The sequence below is a fragment of the Hoplias malabaricus genome, chromosome 9 (assembly GCF_029633855.1).
Source record: "Hoplias malabaricus isolate fHopMal1 chromosome 9, fHopMal1.hap1, whole genome shotgun sequence".
Taxonomy (NCBI): domain Eukaryota; kingdom Metazoa; phylum Chordata; class Actinopteri; order Characiformes; family Erythrinidae; genus Hoplias; species Hoplias malabaricus.
Genome location: NC_089808.1, coordinates 23,403,503 through 23,427,267, shown reverse-complemented (window position 1 = coordinate 23,427,267; position 23,765 = coordinate 23,403,503). Strand labels below are relative to the sequence as shown.

General features: G+C 38.9%; 1 protein-coding gene across 1 annotated transcript in view; it reads left to right on the top strand.

The window, feature by feature from the left end:
• ak5 (adenylate kinase 5) overlaps positions 1-23,765 on the top strand; it is a 61,356-nt gene that overhangs the window by 13,990 nt on the left and 23,601 nt on the right. Inside the window, exons 6-7 of the mRNA XM_066681349.1 lie at positions 8,325-8,516; positions 20,581-20,671. Coding sequence (XP_066537446.1) covers positions 8,325-8,516; positions 20,581-20,671 — 283 coding nt within the window. The remainder of the gene's footprint in view (positions 1-8,324; positions 8,517-20,580; positions 20,672-23,765) is intronic.

The window sequence follows — 23,765 nt, the reverse complement described above, 5'->3', positions numbered from 1 at the left end:
GAGGAGTGGACCCAAGTGTCAAGCAGTAAGGGAGTGCAACAGAAGACAAAACAAAAGGTATGATAACGGGCAGAAAAAGCAATATACTGCACAAACCCACCCGTTTTCAGGAAAACTTTGAGCAGGAAGGGGAAAACAAAGGACGCCAGGGAAGACTGAGAGCACTGAGGTGGGTAACTCCCAACTGAAAAAAAACACAAAAAACAGTAGGGGAAGGAGAGCGAGACCACTCAGCCTTCTAAGAAAACTGAGAAAAGAAGGGGCGGGTAAAACCTCTCAGCCTTCTGGGAAAACAGAGAAGAGATAAGCAGATCGGTACCAAAATTACCAGCCAGACTCCCTCACACATCTAGTGCCAAAGAACCAGCAACTCAGGCTGCTTCTAGTGAATCTTTATAGACCCATCACCAGGTTCAGGGTGTTATGGCTGATTGCCCGCCTGCCGCTGCCCTCTGGTGGCTGGAGTGGGGTTGTCACCCATGTAAAACCTGACAGAAGGTGAAATCCTGATCCAGCTGATTGCCCTGGGTGCAGTGTACCCTCCTTAGTGCTGAAGAAACACTTATAAAAGTGTATTGTATTGTCAAGTTTACTGTCCCACTCCGGGTGACTGTCTGTGAGGAGTTTGGTGTGTTCTCCCTGTGTCCGTGTAGTTTTCCTCCGGGTGCTCCGGTTCTCTCCTTCTGTCCAAAAACACAAATTGGGTGGATTGGCGACTCAAAAGTGTCCATAGATGTGAGTGAATGATTGAGTGTTTGTCGCCCTGTGAAGGACTGGTGGCCCCTCCAGGATGTGTTCCTGCCATTCACCCAGTGATTTGGACCCACCTCGACCCTGAACTGGATAAGGGTTACAGACAATGAATGAATGAATGAAATTAAGTATCTAGGTCAAAGTTTAAGGATTGTAGAACAAAGTTTTGCTGAAAAGGGGAATAAAATAAGTTCCAGTGAGAGCTAGAGTGATGATAGCTTCAAGGGGCCTTCACTATAGGGCCCCTCATTAAAAGGTGTAGATGTCAGAAAGATGTAATTGAAGGTGGAGAAGACGGAGGATTATCCGTATGAAATTTGAAGGGTCCTGGTGTACCCAGATATGACCAAGTGAATTATGGTGGCCATAGCTTGAAAACTGACCAGATTATAGCAGTCTGTAATTATGGTTAAAAGATTACACATCAAACACATCAAAACATTCAAATGTTTAGTGTACAAAATGTATTTCAGTTATCCAAAAACACTAAACAAATTAATCCAGATCAGGATATATGTGCCATAATTAGGACAGTCATCTCAAAACCTGCAGGAGAAGTGGTTCCAAAAATCAGATGGAATAATTATTAAAATCATTAAAAAAAATTTATAGATAATAGTTTGTTGTCCTAACAAAATAGAAGACATTCACTGCAGTTTTTTTTTTTTTTACCTGCGAAAGTAGGTATTTTCCACCTGAGTTTTGTACTTAAGCGGTTCTTAATTGTAAAATAAATATTGTCATTATGAGCAATTGTTATTTGAAGAGCCTGTGATGGCCTACTTATTTCTAAACATTCTCCCAATGCTGACATGTGATTTCTTACGCCTTCAGAATACGAAGGACGTTTAAAGCAGAAATCATCACAGAATTTCTCCATGCAGGTTAAACAGAATTTGATGTGGCTGAATTTCCTAGCCGCCCCCATAGTGTGGAGACTATTGCTCCCTTGTTCCAAAAAGGATTAAGCAGTGCCTGCTAGGTTGATGTCAGACATCTGCCACTGCACACCCAGCCTGTGAGTAATTAAAAGAGAACTCAGAGGAGGAGGGTGAGATTTAATTGAACTGGAAGAGAGAAATGAAGTGCACACCAGCTTTAAAGACAGGATCATTTTTAAAAGCAACTCCTTAGCGTTAACAACAGAGCTTTGCACTACTCAAAGGTTCAAGCCTTCTTTCATCAGCTTAACGTCACTTTTTGTTCACAAACACACCATGCATGAATTATAGCGAGTGTTGTGAGGTAATCCGATAATTGTAGTTGTCTTGAAAGTGCAGAATGAATTTCAGTGAAAGTATAGGAGAATTCTGCAGTGCTATCCATGAATTGTTGCTAACATTACATTGGCCTACAACGTAAGTGCCGCCAAACTCCATATTTTCCATGATCAGAGGTAGGGGTGGGCGATATGGCCCTAAAATTATATCACGATATTTCAGGGTATTTTGGCGATAACAATATTATTGGCGATACAAAAAGAAACACTGCCAAATACTTATATTACTTTCAAAAAGAGACTATTGCAACAAAATCAATGTTATATTAATATGAATTATATTCAATTAAATAAGTTTAATATATATATTAATAATATTAAAGGCTTCTTTCATTTCTAACATATCACCATGATTTATGGTAGTGTAGTATGGTATGTATGGTAGGTAGTGTCACAGTCACACAGCTCCAGGGGCCTGGAGGTTTGTGGGTTCAATTCCCGCTCCGGGTGACTGTCTGTGAGGAGTTGGTGTGTCCGCGTGGATTTCCTCCGGATGCTCCGGTTTCCTCCGGGTGCTCCGGTTTCCTCCCACAGTCCAAAAACACATGTTGATAGGTGGATTGGCGACTCCAAAGTGTCCGTAGGTGTGAATGTGTGTCTGTGTTGCCCGGTGAAGGACTGGCGCCCCCTCCAGGGTGTATTCCTGCCTTGCGCCCAATGATTCCAAGTAGGCTCTGGACCCACTGCGACCCTGAATTGGATAAGCAGTTACAGAAAATGAATGAATGAATGGTACATCTGATAATTTATAAAAAAAAAAACACTTTTTTTGAAAATTTTTTGAAGCAAATTCCTGTACTACAGAGACACTTTCCACCGTACTTCACTGTGGCTAAACTACTCATGTAAAGAACGTATGCTGTATTACAGGTAACTGCATGACGTCATTATGTAAATAAATCTGAATATCACTAATATCACAAAATTTATTTTTTTTATTGTTTTAAAAATTATGACAATATTATTGCGGATGATACGATATGGCACAGCCCTACTCAGAGGAACAAATAGGATTAGATTAGAAAGAATAAACTAATATAAACGCTGAATTATATAGTTGGCAAACCTGTCAGCCACAGGCCAGTGTACTCTATTTTATAGGATAATCATATGACCAACAACCCACTGTAGAAAACTTTATCAGTTGAATCAGCTTTGACTCTAGAGCAACAGGGGGAATTTGAAACTCAATAAGGAGCCAACTGCAGATAAAGGTAAGGGTGTTGGAACATATGCTTTTGAACATAATGATGACAGAACAGTGAAACAGACAACAGACTCAGCCATGCTCATCTGTGCAAATGTCAAATAAATATTTTCCCAAAATGTCAGCAGGCGGGTGGAAGTCTCTGGCTGATGTTTTAATGTGCTGAAAGGCAGGAGAAAATTGAGGAATATGATGTGGAGGCAGTTCGCCTGCCAGAAGTAAAAGGCCACAAGATGGTTTCATCAGAGTTGCTAAAATATATATTATTTCAATATACTGCAAGATGATGTCAGCAAGTTAAGATACTGGTGAAAGAAGAAACATTATGTTAGATAAGAGAGTTCAGCAGTAGTGAGTTTAGGGCAAAAATACAACCTTGATTTTACTTTCTCTTTGAAAACTATGTATACCAACACATGTTCACTGTTACATACTGTGAGGGAGTTATTGTTCTGAAATCTGAAGGAAGTTGATCTAATATTTAATCGTTTCAAAGGGCAAGCATTTAACTATCTATATCTTAGTTTAATATTATACTACTCCATCAACGTCTAATACATACTCTTGATGTTCTTAAATTTAGGACATACTGTCAATGTCCAAAATGTTTCTATAAATGGTCTTTAGTTTCATAGCTACATATAAGAATGAATAAATGAATGAAAATGTTTAAATGCAAAGCACAGTTTAGTTTCTCATGTATCTATTTCAAATGATTTGCAGTTTAAATCTTTCCTTTGGCAACATGATGTGATTTAGTGACACTAGGCATAAGATGATATTGAAAGAAGAAATTTCAATTTGTGGATGCCCTGAAACTCTTTACTATGTATAGCACAACTGGAGAGCCACATTAGAATACATTATACTGAAAATATTTTATGATTTTCCTATTCAGATGTTGTTGACCTATTGAAATATTCATATCCATATTGGTTTCCTGCTCGAAATCTCAGGAAGGGTCTGGAAGGGTTTCATAATCATAGATGGAGTGCTATTAAAAGACGTTACAAAAGATGTCACAAAGTAATGATTTCAGGAATAACTAAGAGAAGTTAATGGTCATTCTTCCCAAAGCTGGTTCTAAATCAGTGAATCTTACAGGTTCCCAAAACAGTGACATTTAACAAAAGCAGCAATATTAATTTTTGCTGTGAGAATAAACACAGATCTTGAGCTTTGGTCCTTTGCAAAGACCAAGTTAAACTAAGCAAAACAGACATGTGCATAGAAATAAGTGTACTTAATACTAAAATTTGGCAACAACAGAGAAGAAAGAGAACTGATTGAAAATGGCTATAAATCAGCATTTCTGCTCCTTGCACTTCACTGCTGGGCACTTGCCTTGGTCTCATTTGAAGAAAAAGCCACTGAAACAATTGTTCTAGACAGGACTGCTTAAACGGGGAGAATGATGCTTTGTTGTTTGCTCCTTGTAGTATTTTGAATAGTATGTAACATATGTTTCTCAGAAGAACTGTGTTAACTTGTGGAAAAGAGGTAGAATATGCAATTTTTAAAATATGTGTGAATTGTAACTTTAGAATCTGGACTTTTAATCTGGAGAGTTATTTTGTGTTTTTCAGTGAGCTACAAGTTTGAAATATTTCACATAAAACTAAATGCAATTTGTTGTTTCCAGTGATAACTTCTAAAGGCTAAGAAGGTATCACCTGTAGGACTAAAGATAGCCAGAGAGGGAGAGTTAAAGGCTTTGAAGCAAAATAAAAATTTACCAGTTGGGAGTAGTAAGAAAGCATTGGAGAACTCGCACAAGGACAATCTCAGGACAGACGAGTGGAGTGGATAGCGCTGAGACAGAGAGCCGTTAACCAGAAAAGAAAGTGATTTTGAAGAGCCTGCTACACCGGAATTACAGATCTGTGGAGGGAGTGATGGAAAGCTCAGTGGTGCGTCGGCCTCTGACTCCATTCAGTACAGTATAGTACACAGTATAGTATAAAATACAGTATAGTACTTACAGGATAGTAGTCAAGACACTTACATAACTATTCACATACAAAGTATTAAACTCTGACATTTACATTTTATGTTTACAGTGTTTAGCAGACACTGTTATCCAGAGTGACTTATTTAAACTTAAAACGTTATCATGTATTTTAAATTATTTAACACGTGTCCCTCTTTGGCTTAATGGAGTTTTTCTTAGTCTTTTGTTTTATGATTAATTATATATAATGAATTGCAGGATTCAACAGTAATGATCTAAAAAGCCTTTGGAAATTAAAACAAAAAGTCAGGACAGCCGTGTGAAAAAGTGCTTGTTGGGCGGCTCAGTATGTTAACAGAACAACACAACTGAGTCTACAACAAACTCAACTCACTTCAATATTTAAACCATTATTATGCAAAATGTTATAAATTTGCATGCTCATTCAAAACATACACATGATATCTGCTGACAAACAACGTCAGAGTGAGGCATGCAGAAAAATGTTGGCGAAGCGTGAATACGAAGATTAGTGTGTGTGTGTGTGCAGTGTGTCACACCAGGAGGCATGATTGGCAGTGCTTCTCCAGGGGTTTCAGGACCTCTGGCTACTGTGCCCTTTAAAATGGCACTTGGACTTTTTTTCTAAGCATAGCAGTGTCCCTGTTTTTATCTAACCTTAGGACACCCCTCCAGGACTCAAAGTCAAATTTCTTTCTGTCCTCACATGCCTTCTGGAAATCAATTTCCTGCTGTTCAGAGGATGCTTTGTACTGTATTAAGACATTAACACAGTGAGAGTGTTTGATATTCCCCTGAATAGACCCAAAACACAGGCCTAGTATAAAAGAGCTTGTCTCTGTGTAAATATTGGACTTGGGATTGTTGAATAGTTTGCCACAAGCCTGTCATGAGCACAAAGCTTGGCATCAGAGCTTTTCACAACTCTGACATGACATCTTTTGTGTGAGGTCAAATAAAAGCCCTTGTGACATTATCCCCACTTCACATCTTATTATTTAGCACATGTGACTGTTGATTAACTGAGTGGACCTGGAAACCACTGCTGTCAAAATAAAACAAAATCGAAATCTGCTCTCATAGCTGTTTTTACTACCTTCTTGTGCAAGTAATTGGTGAAGAAGTGTACATGCGGCAAACTTGTAGGAATTATTAGTTGGATAGTGGTGTTGCATAAAAGGTCTTTAGATAAGTTTCTTTACTTGGCATTTGTTTTTCCAGAGAATGATTCATTAAGTACATCCTCCCAAGAGATTTTAGCAGGCCAACTGTTAAGAGGTTGATGTTACTTTAAAGGTGAAATAGCTGCCTACGCAGATAGTTAGACGACTGTACAAAAAGTGTTCATTTATTTGATTTCCAATCCAGCAAAAGATATATACATTTAACAGAAAGCATCAACAACCTTTTTTCTTACAATTTCTTTTGGGATCAATAAAGTGTTATCTTATCTAATCTTCTTAGTAACAGTCTCATGACAGCTCCACTTTCTTTCAGAACCATATTGATATATTGTCTTGTCTCTGTGGGAGGACAGACACACACAATTTGGATTGGAAGGGAGTGTGACTTCTGTCCATTCAATTAATTAATTTCTAATAAACCTGACCAGGGGCGGCAGGTAGTGTCGCAGTCACACAGGTCCAGGGACCTGGAGGTTGTGGGTTAGATTCCTGCTCCGGGTGACTGTCTGTGTGGAGTTGGTGTGTTCTCCCCGTGTCTGCGTGGGTTTCCTCCCACAGTCCAAAAACACATGTTGGTAGGTGGATTGGTGACTCAAAAGTGTCCGTGTGTGTGTGTGTGTGTGTGTGTGTGTGTGTGTGTCTGTGTGTGTCTGTGTTGCCCTATGAAGGACTAGTGCCCCCTCCAGGGTGTATTCCTGCCTTGCACCCAATGATGCCTCTGGACCCACCGTGACCCTGAATTGGATAAGCGGTTACAGATAATGAATAAACCTGACCAGGTTTCTTTATTACTCTCTCTGTCTGTCTGCTTTGAATTGTGGAATTAGCACTCCAGTGCTACCCTATTTAAATAGGGAGTCATAATAAAAAATAAATAAATAAATAAATAAAAATAAAAATTAAAAAGCAGACTTGATATGCCTATCTTATTTTTGTAATATGTTCTTGTTATGTGGTGTTTTCAATTGGAGCACTCTCCCTGAATACTATTTTTAAACACCCTTAAACTCACTCTCTGCTGTCTGGGGTAGAACAAAGGAATGAATTGGGAACAAAGTAAAGGTATACTAGAGTAGCATTGACAGCAAGGGGAAGAAACATGCCTCCTTATTTTCCAGTGGGCAGAAAAAGAGCAAGAAATCAGGTTGACATTCACCTTAACATGGTGTTGCATACAGTGAGGACCCATGCCAGAGTAAGAGGTGTATTCCAGCAGTTCTTAAAGGCAAAGGATGAACGGGCTTAACGCTAAATATTTCACACTACATATGGTGGCCTCTAATTGCATTAATAGAAGGTGGTCTATGATTATTTTTTTAATAGTATTATATTGATTTTCCTATGCACCATATAAAATAATCAGAATGTTTGATCAACCATGGTTCACTCAGTTTGTGTAGGGCTGCACAGATACCTTATTAATATTATTTAACTTATTTAATCACTGTATCATTAATTAACTGATATTATGATATTGGCAAGGACAGCACCATTGCGTGCTGCTTCAGGTCGTGAAGAGTTTGGTGCATTCTCCCAGTGTCGATGGGTTTTCTCTGGGTGCTCGGGTTTCCTCTCACAGTCACAAAACACAGTCTTGGTCAGTGGATTGGGTGTGACATATTTCACACCTGTGTGAATGCAAGTGACTGAGTGCACAATGCCCTGCAAAGGACTGGCACCCTGTGCAGTGTGTATATTTGTACCTTGTGGGTTTTAGCAAATCAAGCTATTCAGATGGCCCAAAATTGTACATAATTCTAGTAAAAAAAAATCAGTTATCTATTGTTAACCATAGATTACAAGCAGAATCACAATAGCCAGTTTTATTCATATTGTACATGTATTGGTCTGTTTGTTGTGCATCTATGACTAACTTTAATATTGTGTATCCATGTTTAACGCAGTGCATATTTTCCTGTGGACCTACAGATTTGTACACCAGACCTGGTGGTCTTTCTGGCCTGTTCCAATCAGCATTTAAAGGAGCGTCTGGAGAAGAGAGCTGAGCAGCAGGGGCGCCCTGATGACAATCCCAAAGCCACAGAGAGGCGTCTAGCCAATTTTAAACAGAACGCTGTTCCGTTGGTAAAATACTTCCAGGAGAAGGGTCTCATCGTCACAGTAAGTGTTGAGTTTGAAGCTCTATGTTAGGGGTAGCATGCATGTTTTAATTATAATCACTTGTTCTTTCATTTGTCTGATTCTGAGCGCATTATTATACTGTAATCAAATGTGTGAATGGTCAGACCAGGTAAGGGCTGCATATACACAAGTACCTAAGCACAGAAATAAAACATAGATCATAGTGCTGACATTGGGCTGTAGGCCAAGGGTTTCAAAATGTCAAGATTTTCATACGTTTAATTTCCTGATGCAGTTCTAAACATATTTTCTGGCCATAACAGAGTGTATAAAAAAATGCAATAAGTGATACCCTCAAATATAGCAAGGAAGTTCCAGCTTCTAAAACCTCAGTGACAGGCTTTAAGCAAATGCTGATGCAAACAGACTGATGGACCCCAAACTGGTTGGTGTAATATATATAGACATCTCCTCTATTAAAGCTCATGTATTCGGTCTCTGTTGCATCATTACACTGTTCACTTCACCTCACTGTAATTCAACAGCCACTAAAAATCATGCAGTATCTTAACTGTCAGGAAGTAGAGGCAGCCTGCCTCAGCATGGGTGATGCTCTCCCAGTGGAGCTTCAGCTGTAACTAGAACCAGCTCATTGCAGTTAATTAAATCCATGTAACACTGGAGCGATGTATAAATTCAGCCCATTTTCTTGAATCCCTCTGGTTTATATGAGGTAACCATGGAAACCCAAGGAGGCTAAATTCTGGCGAACAATGGTGTATGGAGTGGTCTTAAAAAAAAAAAAAAACAGGAAGCCATCTATGCTGAATGTCACATCTATGTAGCACGCTGTACTGTACGGCCAAGCTTGCGTATGACTAATGCCGAGTGTGCATGGCTCTTTCCAGCTGAGCCCCCATTCGTCCTCTCTGGAAACTGTTCATTTTTTGTCAAAGGCTGGAGGGCAAATGCTGAAGCGCTTAGTCCAAATTAGGCTCAAACTGAATTTCTCTTTACAGCCAGAGATGAATGTTTGGGGAATCAATACAAAGTCCATCCACACTTAAAAGAGAAATGAAAGGAACATCTTTTGGTTAAAAGTAGATATGTTAGCAGTGCTCAAAAGGTATGTGTCTTTCAAAAATGCTGTAAAATCTGTATTTTGACATGTTTCCCTTAACCTAATTCAATCAGCCAGTATATGTCTTGGGTCTGAATTTTCTCCTGGAGTTAAAAGACTACTGAATCTAACAAGTAATGTTTAGCCTCATGCAAACTGTGGTGCTTTAGCAACACAGCTCATGCAGGGATAATTTGTGGGGTATAATCTAAAATTACTTATTAACTGCATTACACCATACTGCAAAATTAAGTATATAAACATGTCTCTTCTGAGGGAAAGGAAGAATTGTGTTTGGATATTTTCACAATTTTTTAAGTTGTAAATTGTGGCTTGTATTATTGGAAAATGAGAAGTTCTAATCTGTGAACACCTCTCGTCTTGATCGTCTTGTTTCTGTTTAGCGTTCTTGTACCTATCATGGTCAGTCTTTCACTTTCAGACTCAAGACAGCCACGTCATACCAAAACAAAACAAAAAAAGGCAGATTTAAAAAAGAGGAGAGAGTATCTGTGTCGGTTTAAAATGGAAGGTAGGCCATTCACAACTGCACTGAGACTAATGACTGCCGAGAATTTTTGTTTTGAGTGGAACAGATGTGTTCTTTGTGCCAAGCCTTTTTTGACCATGTTAAAGATGCAGCTCTCTTTGCATCCATCACTGTGTACAGAATTGTTTGCATTACCTCTAATGGTCCAAAACAAAAACATACTGGGTACCACAGGAATATGGCTCTAGGCTGAGAACAAATGGTGAGTAAAATTCAAACAGATTCAGTCAAGAATACTGATATTTGATAGTATTTTATTTATAATATATTAGCAGGTGGCAGACAACAATGTAATAGAAAAAAATGCCTCCATAATGTGAAGATTGTGTACAAGATAATAGGAAATTCTTTCAATTTTTCTAAATTTCTTATTAATTCATTTGTTGAGACAGTGTTTCCATATGAAATGAGTATTGTTCATGTTTTTTTTTTCAATACCACTGCTTAATTACTTAGATACCAATTTCAGAATATACTTTATTTGTTACCTTTTGAATCACAAACCAGAAGTTGGTTTATCTTAAAATAGGTCATCACAGTTGTGATGTTTTTTGTTTGTTTTTTTTAACACTGGACTGAGTGTTTTATTGTTCTTATTCTGCAGAAAAAAGAAACATGTATTCATTTTCATCTGTTACCACTTCTTCCGTGTCGGGGTGGGTCCGGAGGTTACCCAGAATCATTGTGTGCACAACAGAAATACATTCTTGATAGTTTGATAGTTTTGCCCAATCTGGGGCTCTACACCACCATTATGAGGCTAAAATTCTCATGTTCTTTCAATTGTGCATCTGTGAACATTAAATCGAATTGGCCTTAAAGGGGACGTAATATGAGAAAATCTCTTGGTTAGTGCATGTGCACATTAAGTTGAAGATCTGGAGGCCACCAAACCACACACTGTGAATGATGAACACACAGTCCCTTTTTATGTTCCCTTTAATTGTAGAAATTCTTTCTGATAAAAGAAGTTGTAGCAATATGCGATATATGCAAGTTTATGCAATAAAAGGTTTGGTTTGTATTTTCAGGTTAATTCACAACTCATTTTAGTGAATTGTCCTGTAAAGGTTTTTCCCAGAAGTCCAAGCCAAGAAGCATTTAGGGATCCTTATTTTTCAGAGTGTAGCATCTTGATGTTTGTATTAGATAAGTATCAGATGATTAGGTTGCTGCCAGCATTGAGTCCTAGCTGGAAGCGAGAAGGGCACTAGTGGGAGCAGTGGGAAGTGAGAAAACAGCCTACAGTACATTCTCAAATGGACCCTGTCTTCTTCCTCCCTGATGTGGATATTGCCTGTCAGTGAGGCTAGAAGATGTGTCGGAACTCTTGAAATCAGTACTTCTGACAACGGTGCAGCCTCCCTATGAGGAAGTGTGTCTCAACAGAGTGTAAATAAAGCAGAGCACTGCTGTCTGCCCAAACAGCTCCTCATTCCCACCTGCATTTCTACACTATAGCTGTGTGAAATTGTGTTCTAAATACACTTCAGCTTCGATGGACACCTAAAGGTGTATGATGCTAACTTGGTGTACAAGTGTACTAGCCAAAATGCAGTTCAAGGGTGCAGTTTTTTACTTTATATTTCAGTAAGATGAAACTTAATCATCCTGACTTTGAATGGAAGCAAGGGAAAAAGGATGATTGTTAAGGGGGGACTGTATCTATTTACTTTTATGGAACGATACTGTACACTTTATTGAGTCTACCAGCAATACAAAACAAAGCTGGATAACTCTTCCAAGGCTACTGCTTGCAAATATCTGTCGCTAGAGAACAAACTGAATGAAGACAGACTAAAGCTTACGACTGGGAAGAAAAACATGCTGTTTTTTTTTCTTCCATTTTCAAATTCCAACTTTATAACTTAAATTTGTTTTATTCCTCAGTTCTGCAATTCCATCTCCACAAATGATAGGGCCCTTAATGTAGAGTGCCAGACTGTCATTAAGCTGTTGTTATTAAAAAAAAAGCCTCAGTGTTTCATTCACAGTGTTTAGTGTTTAGATGTCTCTGGTTTGTCATATTCTTTATAGAAGTTAAATGTCTCCATTTAAGTCTTGTTTAGGCATTGTTCTTCATATCTCAGGCTAGAATTGAGAATTGCCCTCTATTTGTACTGTGATTTCAAAATTAAAATGATTAACCTTTCAGCCCACCCAACCTTGAAATGGACAAGCGGAAAAGAAGATGAATGAATGAATGTACCTTTCAGCCCTAATACGTACTTCCATGAACAAGATGGTTGTGATGAATATATTAAAGTAATGTATTAAAGTTCAGTGCTGGAGACAGTGTCCCCTCCAGATGCTGTCAATGCAAATTTGAAACCATTTGGTCCTTGGTACACTGTTGAATATATTCAGCGTAATCTCAGCTGCGATGTTGTGACATCTCCCTGCTCAAGAGAACTTGGATTTTGAGATTAATTTAGTCAAATTTTAAAATACATGAGTTAAAACCACACAGGGCAAAGAGTGGGCTCATAGTTCTTTTATTCATTAAACTTATTTTAATGTCCTACTTCCCTAAGCAGATGTAGAACAAGGCTTCACATCATAATCCTCAGGCCTACAAATCATGGTGCCTTCATTAGTGCCAAACTTAAAAGCAATTGATTGCTCTCTGCAGTTAGAAAGCTGCGCAAGTACCCCCTCCAGACTTTCCGGACCTAGTGCACTCTCAAGGTCAATAAAAAAGAGAGAGAGAGAGAGAGACAGATTGTTTGCTGTTTGCGTTCTCTGATGATGTACTAACTGATTGGTGATCGCTTGGATGTTTCTGGTGGGAAGTAGGTGTTTGCCTGTGTCTTCGAGGATGGTAGCATGGTTTGCATCTGGGGGAGAGGGTGGTGTTAGAGATGGCTGTTAATTGGGAACATAATTTGGCAAAAAACAAGATGAAATAATAATAATAATAATAACAATAATATACAAATGATATCCCTGCCGCTTTTAAAAAGGTTCCTGAAAATTTTTGCATAATTCATTAATTGGTTTTCCATGAAATGTATGATGAGCTGTGGTTTGTGTCTCTTTTACAGACACTGGGGCAGAGTTCATTCCTTTCCCAAATCACACTTCAAAGCTGACATGAAAAAATGACTTTGCAGGTCATTGGCACGAACATCCACCCCTAAGGTTTTCCTTAAATTAGATTAATTGGAGAATACATTTTGATCTACAGCAAATTAAAAGTATGTTGGAAGAGGACAGTTGGGGAACAAGGAAAAAAAGTCATGGGAGAGTGGAGTGGAAAATGCCACTTTGGAGTTTGGTAGAGTTTGGCAGCAGCTTTGTTGTCATTGGGAGTCACAGAAGTTAAGTCTGTGTTGGTATTCACAGTATTTTATATTTTTAAATGCCACTTTATTTGGTGAAGTTCCTGAGACTCAAATAAGGAACCCGAAACAGCTGGCTAAGCAAACACACTCCAGACTGACCAAAATTACAAAGGAAAGAAAATAAATATTGTAAATATTTCTTAATAGATTTCAACCTTTGGCATTTTTGATTGTAATTGTTTCAGGCCTTAATATAAATTATCTCTAATAATTGTAGGATCTTCTGTTGTCTGCAGTATGTAAACATGCTTATTTAAAATATCATCTTTATCTTCAACTTTATTTAAGTCCAGATCTCTGGATGTTCTTGTGATAAGTGAGGGGCTATTTTGCTTAACGAGGGATATTTCTCATAACTGCCAGAGGAGCAGCTGAGTGCTCCATCATAAAAAATGAGGGCTTTCCCTGAGCTACAGTTAAACTGATGCAATTTCTCTCCCCAAGGCAAAAAATAGGCCTCCTCGGTCTACATTTTCAAATGCGACAAGGCAGCACAAATCCAATTCACCCTGCATCCTGAATTTATTGCTTGGCTGTGTGTTCGGTTTGTGTGGGTTAGGCCAGTATCAGCCAAACAGTTTAGAGAATATCTGTTTGCAATTAGTCCCTATCTCTGGTATTATTGGAAAATAATGTTAAAAAGGCTTATGACAAAGTGCAGAAATCAAATCAGAGAAGAATGCCTCATGAATATGAAAGAAAAATCAGAATAAGTGGCATAATACCCTATGCTGAAAAGTCTGCAGGGCTGTCATAGCTCACAGTACTGTACAAGAAGATAACTTTTAATAAGCAGCGAAACACTAATGAAAATTTTTGCATTGCCTAAAAAGAAAACATGTTAATAGATTTTCATCTTCAACTAATCATGGAAAAGATTTCTTTTTTTAAATCAAATGTGTCACTTTCAGATGGGTGAAGTTGTTGATTAAACCTAAGAAAGAGAAGAAAAAAAGAAAAAAAATTGCCGTATGGACCCAAAAGTGTTTGGCTTACCTTGCTGCACTTCGCAGCATTATCATCATGACAAATGGTCCAAACCAGTGTGTCTCCCCTGAGATAGGGAGACCATTTGACCTGTTTATCATATGAACAAGCAAAGCAGGAAAGGCCACAACAACTCTCACTGTGGGATGTAATAAATGGTCCAAACCAATGTGTTTTGAAGTACTTTTCCAGTGATGGGCAACTTCTCAGGGCCAGTGAGGGGTAACCCAAGACATGAGGGTGTCAACCAACGGGTACCTTCACAAACAAAGCAGGACGTGCCAGGGGTGAGCTCAACAACTATCACAGGGGAAAGTCTAGTCTAAATATGATGGGGACAGAACTCAGTGTTATTTGCATATGGACTATATCCACACAACTGACACATCCTTCACAGTAGGGGCTTAGGTGGATGGTTGTATTTTTAATCCATCTATGGTGTGTACTTCTATTATTCTGTGTTCATTCCAGCTACACTGAATTCATGGTATATCCGTGCATCTTGAGCCAGGCTGGGTAATTTGTGACATGATGTCAAATTACAAAGGGACAACCATTTTGAAACAGGTTGAGGGCAAAACAGTATGTGTAAATATTTTTTAAAAAATTGGTTGTATACAATATTTTTAAATGATACTGTGGGAATAAATACTCCAATTTAAAACTAGTTAAGGTTATATTTATGTCTCAGCTATGGTGCAGCAGGTAGTGTCGCAGTCACACAGCTCCAGGGGCCTGGAGGTTGTGGGTTCGATTCCTGCTCCAGGTGACTGTCTGTGAGGAGTTGGTGTGTTCTCCCCGTGTCTGCGTGGGTTTCCTCTGGGTGCTCCGGTTTCCTCCCACAGTCCAAAAACACACGTTGGTAGGTGGATTGGTGACTCAAAAATGGTCCGAATGTGTGTGTATGTCTGTGTTGCCCTGTGAAGGACCGGCGCCCCCTCCAGGGTGTATTCCTGCCTTGCGCCCAATGATTCCAAGTAGGCTCTGGACCCACCGCGACCCTGAACTGGATAAGTGCTTACAGATAATGAATAAAAATACCCAGAGCAAATTGACTGTAGAGAACTGAATATGTTGACACAAATAATAAACCCCTGAACCATATTGTGTGTCAGTCATTCAGCTATTTTAAGTCACTGTCATGCAGAAACAAACATAGTTCTCCATGCATGTATTGCTGCTAAATGTCTTCCGTTTCATCTGACATGTCTCCCTCATTATCTGATTTAAGAGGGACAGCGAATCCTATCTGCTGTGGGAAGAAAAGGCCACAATGAATACATCAAGAGATGGTGATTAAAAAAAAGAATGCTAAGCCTCAAGGAAGATGGCTGATATATAAAGTTTAACATTTTTCTATTGGCAATGAAATGTATATTGTCAATGTCTAAATAAAAAAGATTTTTAGTTTTTTATCATTAGAACACAGCATCATCTCAAGATTTCATGAAAAATGAACCAATAGGAATGCTCAAAAATTACTTTGAATTAAATCTTTTTACATTCACTGAAAGTTAAGAAGGTTTTTAACTTCTCCTGTAAAGTTACTATTTTGATAGATATATGATTTTAATTGGACAGTGATGATATACACTTTGTTGGAAATGATTAAATATCCTCTATTGGAAATCAGTGTTTTTATAGTCCAGCAGAGAGGTTCTACCAGGATTAAGTAGATATAAATCCATAGTTTATCAACCTAAACTGTTTATACACTTGTACAACAACAAAACAGGCCCAATGTGGCAAGAAATCCATCCATGAATAACAACACCATCCACACTAAATCTGACCACTTTTCTTTATGATTAAAGAAACCAACAAACCAACAAAGAGGATTCACACAGAGGTTTAAAATTGTGTCTGTGAGAGAACATAACACTTTGATAAAACTGGATAAATATTTTTGTATTACTGTAGAGCAGGTGGCACTGTGGCGCAGCAGGTAGTGTCTCAGTCACACAGCTCCTTGCCTGGAGGTTGTGGGTTCGTGGGTGACTGTCTGTGAGGAGTTGGTGTGTTCTCCCCGTGTCCACATGGGTTTCCTCCCACAGTCCAAAAACACACGTTGGTAGGTGGATTGGCAACTCAAAAGTGTGTGTGTGTGTGTGCTGCCCTGTGAAGGACTGGCACTCCCTCCAAGGTGTATCCCTGCCTTGCATCCAATGATTCCAGGTAGGCTGTAGGACCCACCACAACCCTGAACTGGATAAGCAGTTACAGATAATGAATGAATGAATGTAGAGCAGAGCATACTCAAAATCAGATTGATTCCTCCTATGAACTATCATTTTACACCAACCCTCCTGTAGAGTTTTCTAGAACTCTTGAAATAAAAATGCTGGTGTCTTTTTGGCCTTAACATCTTTTCTTCTTGGGGTGACTCAGCATTTCCTAATGACTATTAAGTGCATTTGAGTTTCTAAATTACATTTAGCTTGGGGTGAGATTGTTGCTTTTGTTAAGAGCTAAAGGTATAAGACCTGTGGACACCTCTACAGGGAGACTCTTTACAAATCATGCAGAAATGAAAACTGTTGAGTGCCATTTGTAGCCATCAGTGCCAATTTCAAGGACTGCTGAAGTGATAATTACACCTAGTTTGATTCCGCCCGCCTCTTCTAAGCATAGTATCTCAAGGGACATTTAAGTGTCACCCAGCTTTGGGAAAAGAGTCACCATTTAGCATTAAGTAAAGAAGACCCACCTTGAATTGATTAGCTTGATTTTATATAAAGAGATTGCCTCAAAATCTATATGTTATTGTTATCAGATTTTTATTCACTGACTTGTCACCCCACAGCGCTGTCATGTATATTTTAATGCTGAATTTATCAGCATTATTGCACTCAGATTGCTGTTGCTATTTCTGTTTGTGAATCATTGCTGTTTATTTAATACAGTTTTTTTCTTAAGATAATCTTGCTATTTACCTTCAGAATATGATTCTACCAAAGGCTGGACCTTTATATGGTTTCTGAAATATTTAACAAAAGATTAGTGTTTTGGATCTAAGACATCACCTAAGTGGAAAGGTGAAATGAACAGAGGAAGACCATTCAGCAGTGTTGATGTAATTGAAGAGAACATATTCTGACTCCTATTGAACCGCATCCCCATCTAAAAAAAATTATGTGCATAACAAGTCCTATCATTTTTGTAAATCAAAATCCTTGTCACAAAACTAGGACACATCTTTGGAAACTAAGCACGTAGTGTGTTGTAGCCTTGTTCATTGTCAGCTCCTGTGCGTTCATACCTAGTCGTGTGAAAAGGAGAGCAGTCTTGGGAGTGTCTTAGAATTCGACTGTGACTCAGTGTTGGTCTTGCTGAGCTGTGAGGATGGTTCTGGTCTGCCATTTTACTGAGGCTCTGTCGAAAACTGATCTTCACACTGAGCCAAGAAAAAGGATGAAAATTAGAAGCACAACTGTGGCAAGCAGCTGGTTTCTTTAATCCACAGAGGTTATAATTGTTCTAAAGTCTAAAAACCATTCATTTACCTGTTACTCAAATTGTGTGGAGCACATTAGCCAGTCGAAACCGAATCAGTGAAAGAGTTTGACATGTTACAAAATTGTAGGAAGCTTTAATTGGTTGCTCTGCTAATTTGTGTTTATACATGTTTTAAACACATTGTTAATTTGATTTTGAGGCTGTAAAATGGCCATCCTTTAGACTTGTGCATAATATGACAATGCCTCCTCATAGTTTATATTTGTTTGTTTGCTCATTTATTTAGCCCTATGAAGGACTGGCGCCCCTCTAAGGTTTGTTTCTGCCTTGTTTCTGCCTTGGATAAGCAGTTACAGAAAATGAATGAATTAATGAATGAACATTTATTTATTTATTTATTTAAACAGGTCTTGTCTATTCTTGGAATATATGCTCACATCAATACAGCAACTGAACAACTAAATTAAGAACCTTGAAATGGTTTTGCTGATGCTGCCACTGTTTTGTCAAAAGGACTTCTGAGGATAGAGCAAAAGCCCTGTATTTATTAGGCCTGCTCTAAACATTTTAAAATATGCCAGAGATTCACACACACCCACACGCGCGCGCACACACACACACACTTGTTTGTTTTGCTTTGATTGAAGTTTCCCATTCATTCCAGGAAAGCAGATCAATTTAATTAACAAATCTCAGGGGCTAAGGTTTTGCAGCCCTCCATCGTCACCAGGGGGATGCGGTGTCAGGTGCCGGAAGGGCTTGGGTCTTTTTAATGAGTACTGAAATGACCCCTTTAATGGAAACATTACTCTGCTGCACATGGGCGCTCTGCTCTATTCCCTGCAGATGCTGCTGTAAGTCTTCACCAAGTCCCCTCAGCATAATATGAGATAATGAAGCATCAATGCCAATGCAGCTCACTGGCCACTACATCTTCTCTATGACAGGTGCAGAAATGGATATAGTAATACAACATCTTGAATTAGGCTTTCTACAAGACAGACAGTATGTCATATTTAATTTCTACTAATTAATTTTGTGCTGGTTATGTGCATGTACACATTAATTTGGATAACTGGAGCCCACCAACATGCACACAGTGTGAAATAAAACATACCAGTAAATTTTTTATGGTCGGTCTAATTTAGAAAACATTAAACAAGTCATTTTACATTTAAGAATTGCCTCACCCCCCTCGTCTGTGTCTCTCGAATCTCATGGCTCGAATTGCGCTTATGTGAGTAAAAACAAGAACGTAGAAGAAAGATTACTGAGCGAAAATGGCTAAAAACCAGAGCTTCTGCTTTTTGTGCTTGGGTTGGTGTGAACAGCAAATGGCTCATTATCGTTTAAAGGAACAGATGCTGGAACCAGCTGTCTTGAACAGGGTTGTTTACATGGGGAGAATGCTCTTGTGGTATTTTGATACAGACATTTCATTAAGACAAGGAACTGTGTTCCCATGTGGTAGGATATGTCCTCTCCAAAACATTTCAGTAAACACATGGTATGTTTGTAGCTTGTATTATATTTGAAGAATTTTTGATTCATCCGAACACCTTGAGAATATCTGTGTCATGTCAGGATGCTAACAGCAAACAATAAAACATTCCGTGATTGGCTAGAAGCTCATTATTATAATTCAGACATCTTTTCTTATTGCATTTTTCCAGATGAGCATGAGTTGGACAAGAAGGCAATGATAAATAGAGATAAGAAATAAGTAAATGAGGACTAAGTGTCTGTAAGTGTTCATATTTGGTCCTAAATCCCCCACTAAAGCATCCCATAATCGTCCACAGGAGCTGCTTGGCAGCCTCCTGAGGTTCGAAGGACACTCCCACGCATCGCATGCTTCAACGTGGCTCCTTTTAGTCTGTTGTCATGGAAACAGTGGAGAGGTTGACAAGGGGGGGTGCTGTTCTTGTGCCTCCCCATATCTTGAGGTTTCTCGCCTTTATTTCAAACAACTCCCGTGCACAGGAATCTAGTGGAGTGCTTTTTCTGAAGGATTTCCAAACTGCTGTTGGAGTGCTAGCAATTATAAACAGGCCCTTGGCCAGACCATACGCTTTGGGGAATGAAAGGTTGAGGGGAGTTGTCAGGGAGATGAAATAACCCCAGCAGTAGAAGGCTGTCTTCATTCATAAATCTTTTTGCATTTTCCACTGCTATGATTTCCATATATATAAAATTACATTTACATGGATCTCTGCTGAAATATCTAAAATAATGATTTTTCAACACTGACAGGTATTATTTAAAGGATTAAGATTCCATCTTATGGAAACCTGATACAAATGAGGTTGCTGTGTAAAAACTGAGAAAATGAAAATGTAAAGAAAGAACTGACTGAAAACCAGAGCTTCTGCTCCTTGCTCCTCATTGCTGTGTGCTCAGGGTCAGTGTGAACAGTGATTGGTTCATTATCATTTAAACGGACAGGGCTGTTGGATTTTGGGAAAGGGGAGAATATGTAATTTTACACTTCTTTCATTTGCATAATGAACAGCTTGATTTATTGAGCCATTAGGGAAAAATCCCTAAGATTAAATTACAGTATTACAGATTGTTCAATATGCACACACTTTTCATACTGAAGGTTCATAAAGCTGAAGCACTCTTTTCCCTTTCCTTTCCTCAAAGCTGGATGCAGACAGAGACGAGGAAGAAGTTTTCTTTGACATCAGTATGACGGTGGACAACAAGCTGTTTCCTACCAAAGAACCTGTTGCAGGTAAAGACATTATCAGTAATGTGAGTTTCAGTAGTATTTTAGACATGGGTAGTAAACTGATAGTACTATTTTAATACAGAGTTCCAGGTTTGTTTAATAATAAATTAAATGTCAGTGTCCAAGGTGTTACTAAATAAATATTCAATAGATTCAGACCTGCTCAGGAACATGGCAGTGTGGCGCTACAGGTAGTGTTTTTGGCACACATCTCCAGGGAAATGTTAACACTCAGCTTGAAACACTGTTTTTAGATTCTAATGATTTATTAACAACGTTTAACCACAGTCACTGTATGTGGGCGAGAAATTAAGTACATTTGTCAGAAGACAAAACAGGCCAGTTGAGGACAGGATGACCTAAGCAGCTATTTTGTTTATTTCTAGTAACTGGCTTTCTGGAGATTTGTGGTAAATGCCATGAATATTTTCCATGTACTTAACAAGCAAGTATTTTGCGTCTCCATTTTTACTCATTCTAAATATAATCTTCTGTTATGAACAGCTGAGTGTTCTTCAGACAAAAATACTTCTATCAAAAAAAGTAGCTCAAAACAGTACTGATCCAAATTAGTAGACTTTATTACAAGGCTTTCTTTATTTAGCCAAGACATGGTGCCCTTCTATCCAAATCCATCAGCGTCTGCTCAGTCTGTTATTAATTAAATGGGAGAAGTCTGATTTTACGGAGCCCACTGAAGCTTTGATGGATTATTGGAAAGTTGTGCTTTTAAAAATAAGTAGTGGATGAAATCTTGGGTCCTGTTATGTAGTGGCCTTTGCAGCAACAGTTTTTTCTTTACAGTTTCCCTCATTTAGTTTCAGCAGAGAAATTCTAAAAAAGCTGAATATTTATTCACTCATTTTCATTGCTGTTTACACAGGGAAAGACCTTGGAGTTTATTTACTGAATGCTATCAGCAGCAAAGAGTTGAGGGGGTGAATTAATGCTGTAAGAAGTTTTGAGAAATGTAGTTGTGTGATAATGTAGGCATTAATATCTCGCATCCAGTGGTCTTTGCAACACAACGTTCAGGAGCACCACAAGAAGAGGAGAAGGAACAGCCTGAACCGGTCGGCCCGCTGAAGGCTGAAGGACACAGGCAGCTTTATTTACTGATGCATTCCAGAAAGCTTGGGGAGATTTATGAGCATAGGGAAGGCGGCGACCAGTTCATCATTTCAAAATGGCTGTTAGTAGAGTAAAGCAGAGTAATGGGATGACATTGCAAAACATGGTGGAGAAGATTGCCACTTGCAGTGGATACGTACTACAATCCCAATTCCAGTGAAGTTGGGACGTTGTGAAAAACATAAATAAAAAGAGAATACCATGACTTGCAAATACTTTTCAACCTATATTCAATTGAATACACTACAAAGACAAGATGTTTAATGTTTAAATAAACAAACTTAGTTTTTTTTTTTTTTTTTTTTGCGAATATTCACTCATTTTGAATTTAAGGCCTGCAACACATTCCAAAAGAGTTGGGACATGGGGCAACAAAAGACTGGGATAGTTGAGGAATGCTCAAAAAACACATGTTTGGTACATTACACAGGTTAACAGGTTAATTGGAAACAGGTAAGTGTCATAATTGGGTAAATGGAGCATCCCCAAAGGGCTCAGTCGTTCACAAGCAAGGATTGGGCAAGGTTCACCACTTTGTGATCAACTGTGTGAGCAAATTATCCAACAGTTTAAGAACAACGTTTCTCAACATACAATAGCAAGGAATTGAGGGATTTCATCATCTACAGTCCATAATATCATCAACAGATTTAGAGAATCTAGGGAAATCTCTGCAAGTAAGTGTCAAGGCCAAAAACCAACACTGAATACCCATGACCTTTGATCCCTCAGGCACTGCATTAAAAACCAACAATGTTCTGTTACAGATATTACCATATGGGCTCAGGAACACTTTAGAAAACCATTGTCAGTGAACACAGTTCATCCATTTACAAGTGCAAGTTAAAACTCTACCATGCAAAGCCAAAGCCATATATCAACAACACAGCTTCTCTGGGCCTGAGCTCATCTGAGATGGACTAACGCAAAGTGGAAAAGTGTTCTGTGGTCTGACGAGTCCACATTTCAAAATCGTTTTGGAAATAATGGATGCCGTGTCCTCCGGGCCAAATAGGAAAAGGACTGTCCGGATTGTTATCAGTGCAAAGTTCAAAAGCCAGCATCTCTAATGGTATGGGGGTGTGTTAGTGCCCATGGCATGAGTAGCTTGCACATATGTGAAGGCACCATTAATGCTGAACAGTACATACAGGAATTAAAAAATCTTGGCACTGTGCATAGGAAGCAACCATACATCCCATGTTTTCTGACTTAGGCAGAACACAAAAAAGTGACTGGGTGGTGTTTCAGTGTGTGAGTTGGTGGGCTAATGCACTGAACTAGTGATTTTTTTTCCCCCATAGTATGTCTCCTTTACTCACAGAAAAATAAATATTGTTACAGCACCTCCAGGCAAACACAACACAACCCAGAGCTAGAGAGAGCACTTTAATCCAATAACAGCATGGACTCTGAGCACCTCTGAACCTGTCCTTTAGAAAACCTGACCTCAGTACAATAGCAGCATGTGAGTTATTGCTTGTGTGTGTGTTAGGATGTGCATGGGGTGTGTGTACATGTATAATCCTTGTTTCCTTGTTTTGGCACTTGTTCATTTTATCACTTTTTACTGATGACAATCTGTTTACCAGCAAAAGTGCATTAATTGTCAGGACACCCCCCCCCTCCCCCGGGACTGTTGTGTGTTCTTTTTGTGTGTATGTGTAAAGTGTGAACCAGAATGTCAGTGTGATTATGGGTCTGTGAGTTTGTGTTTAATTGAATTTGAAAGGAGTGGAAGGAAATATGTGTATCAGTGCATGTATGTGGTGTGTGTAAGAGCTAAACTGTGTGCTGGAGCTAATGCTGACAGAAGCAGAACGAGGCTGAGAGCTGAGGCTGCTGTGGGCTGGATGCTTCCTCTGTCCTGCAGGGCAGTGTGACGCATCTGAGCGAGGTCAGGTCAGCTCTAAGCCTCAGCTTTAATCACACAGACATTATTCCGTATCAGTCTCTCAATCTCAGC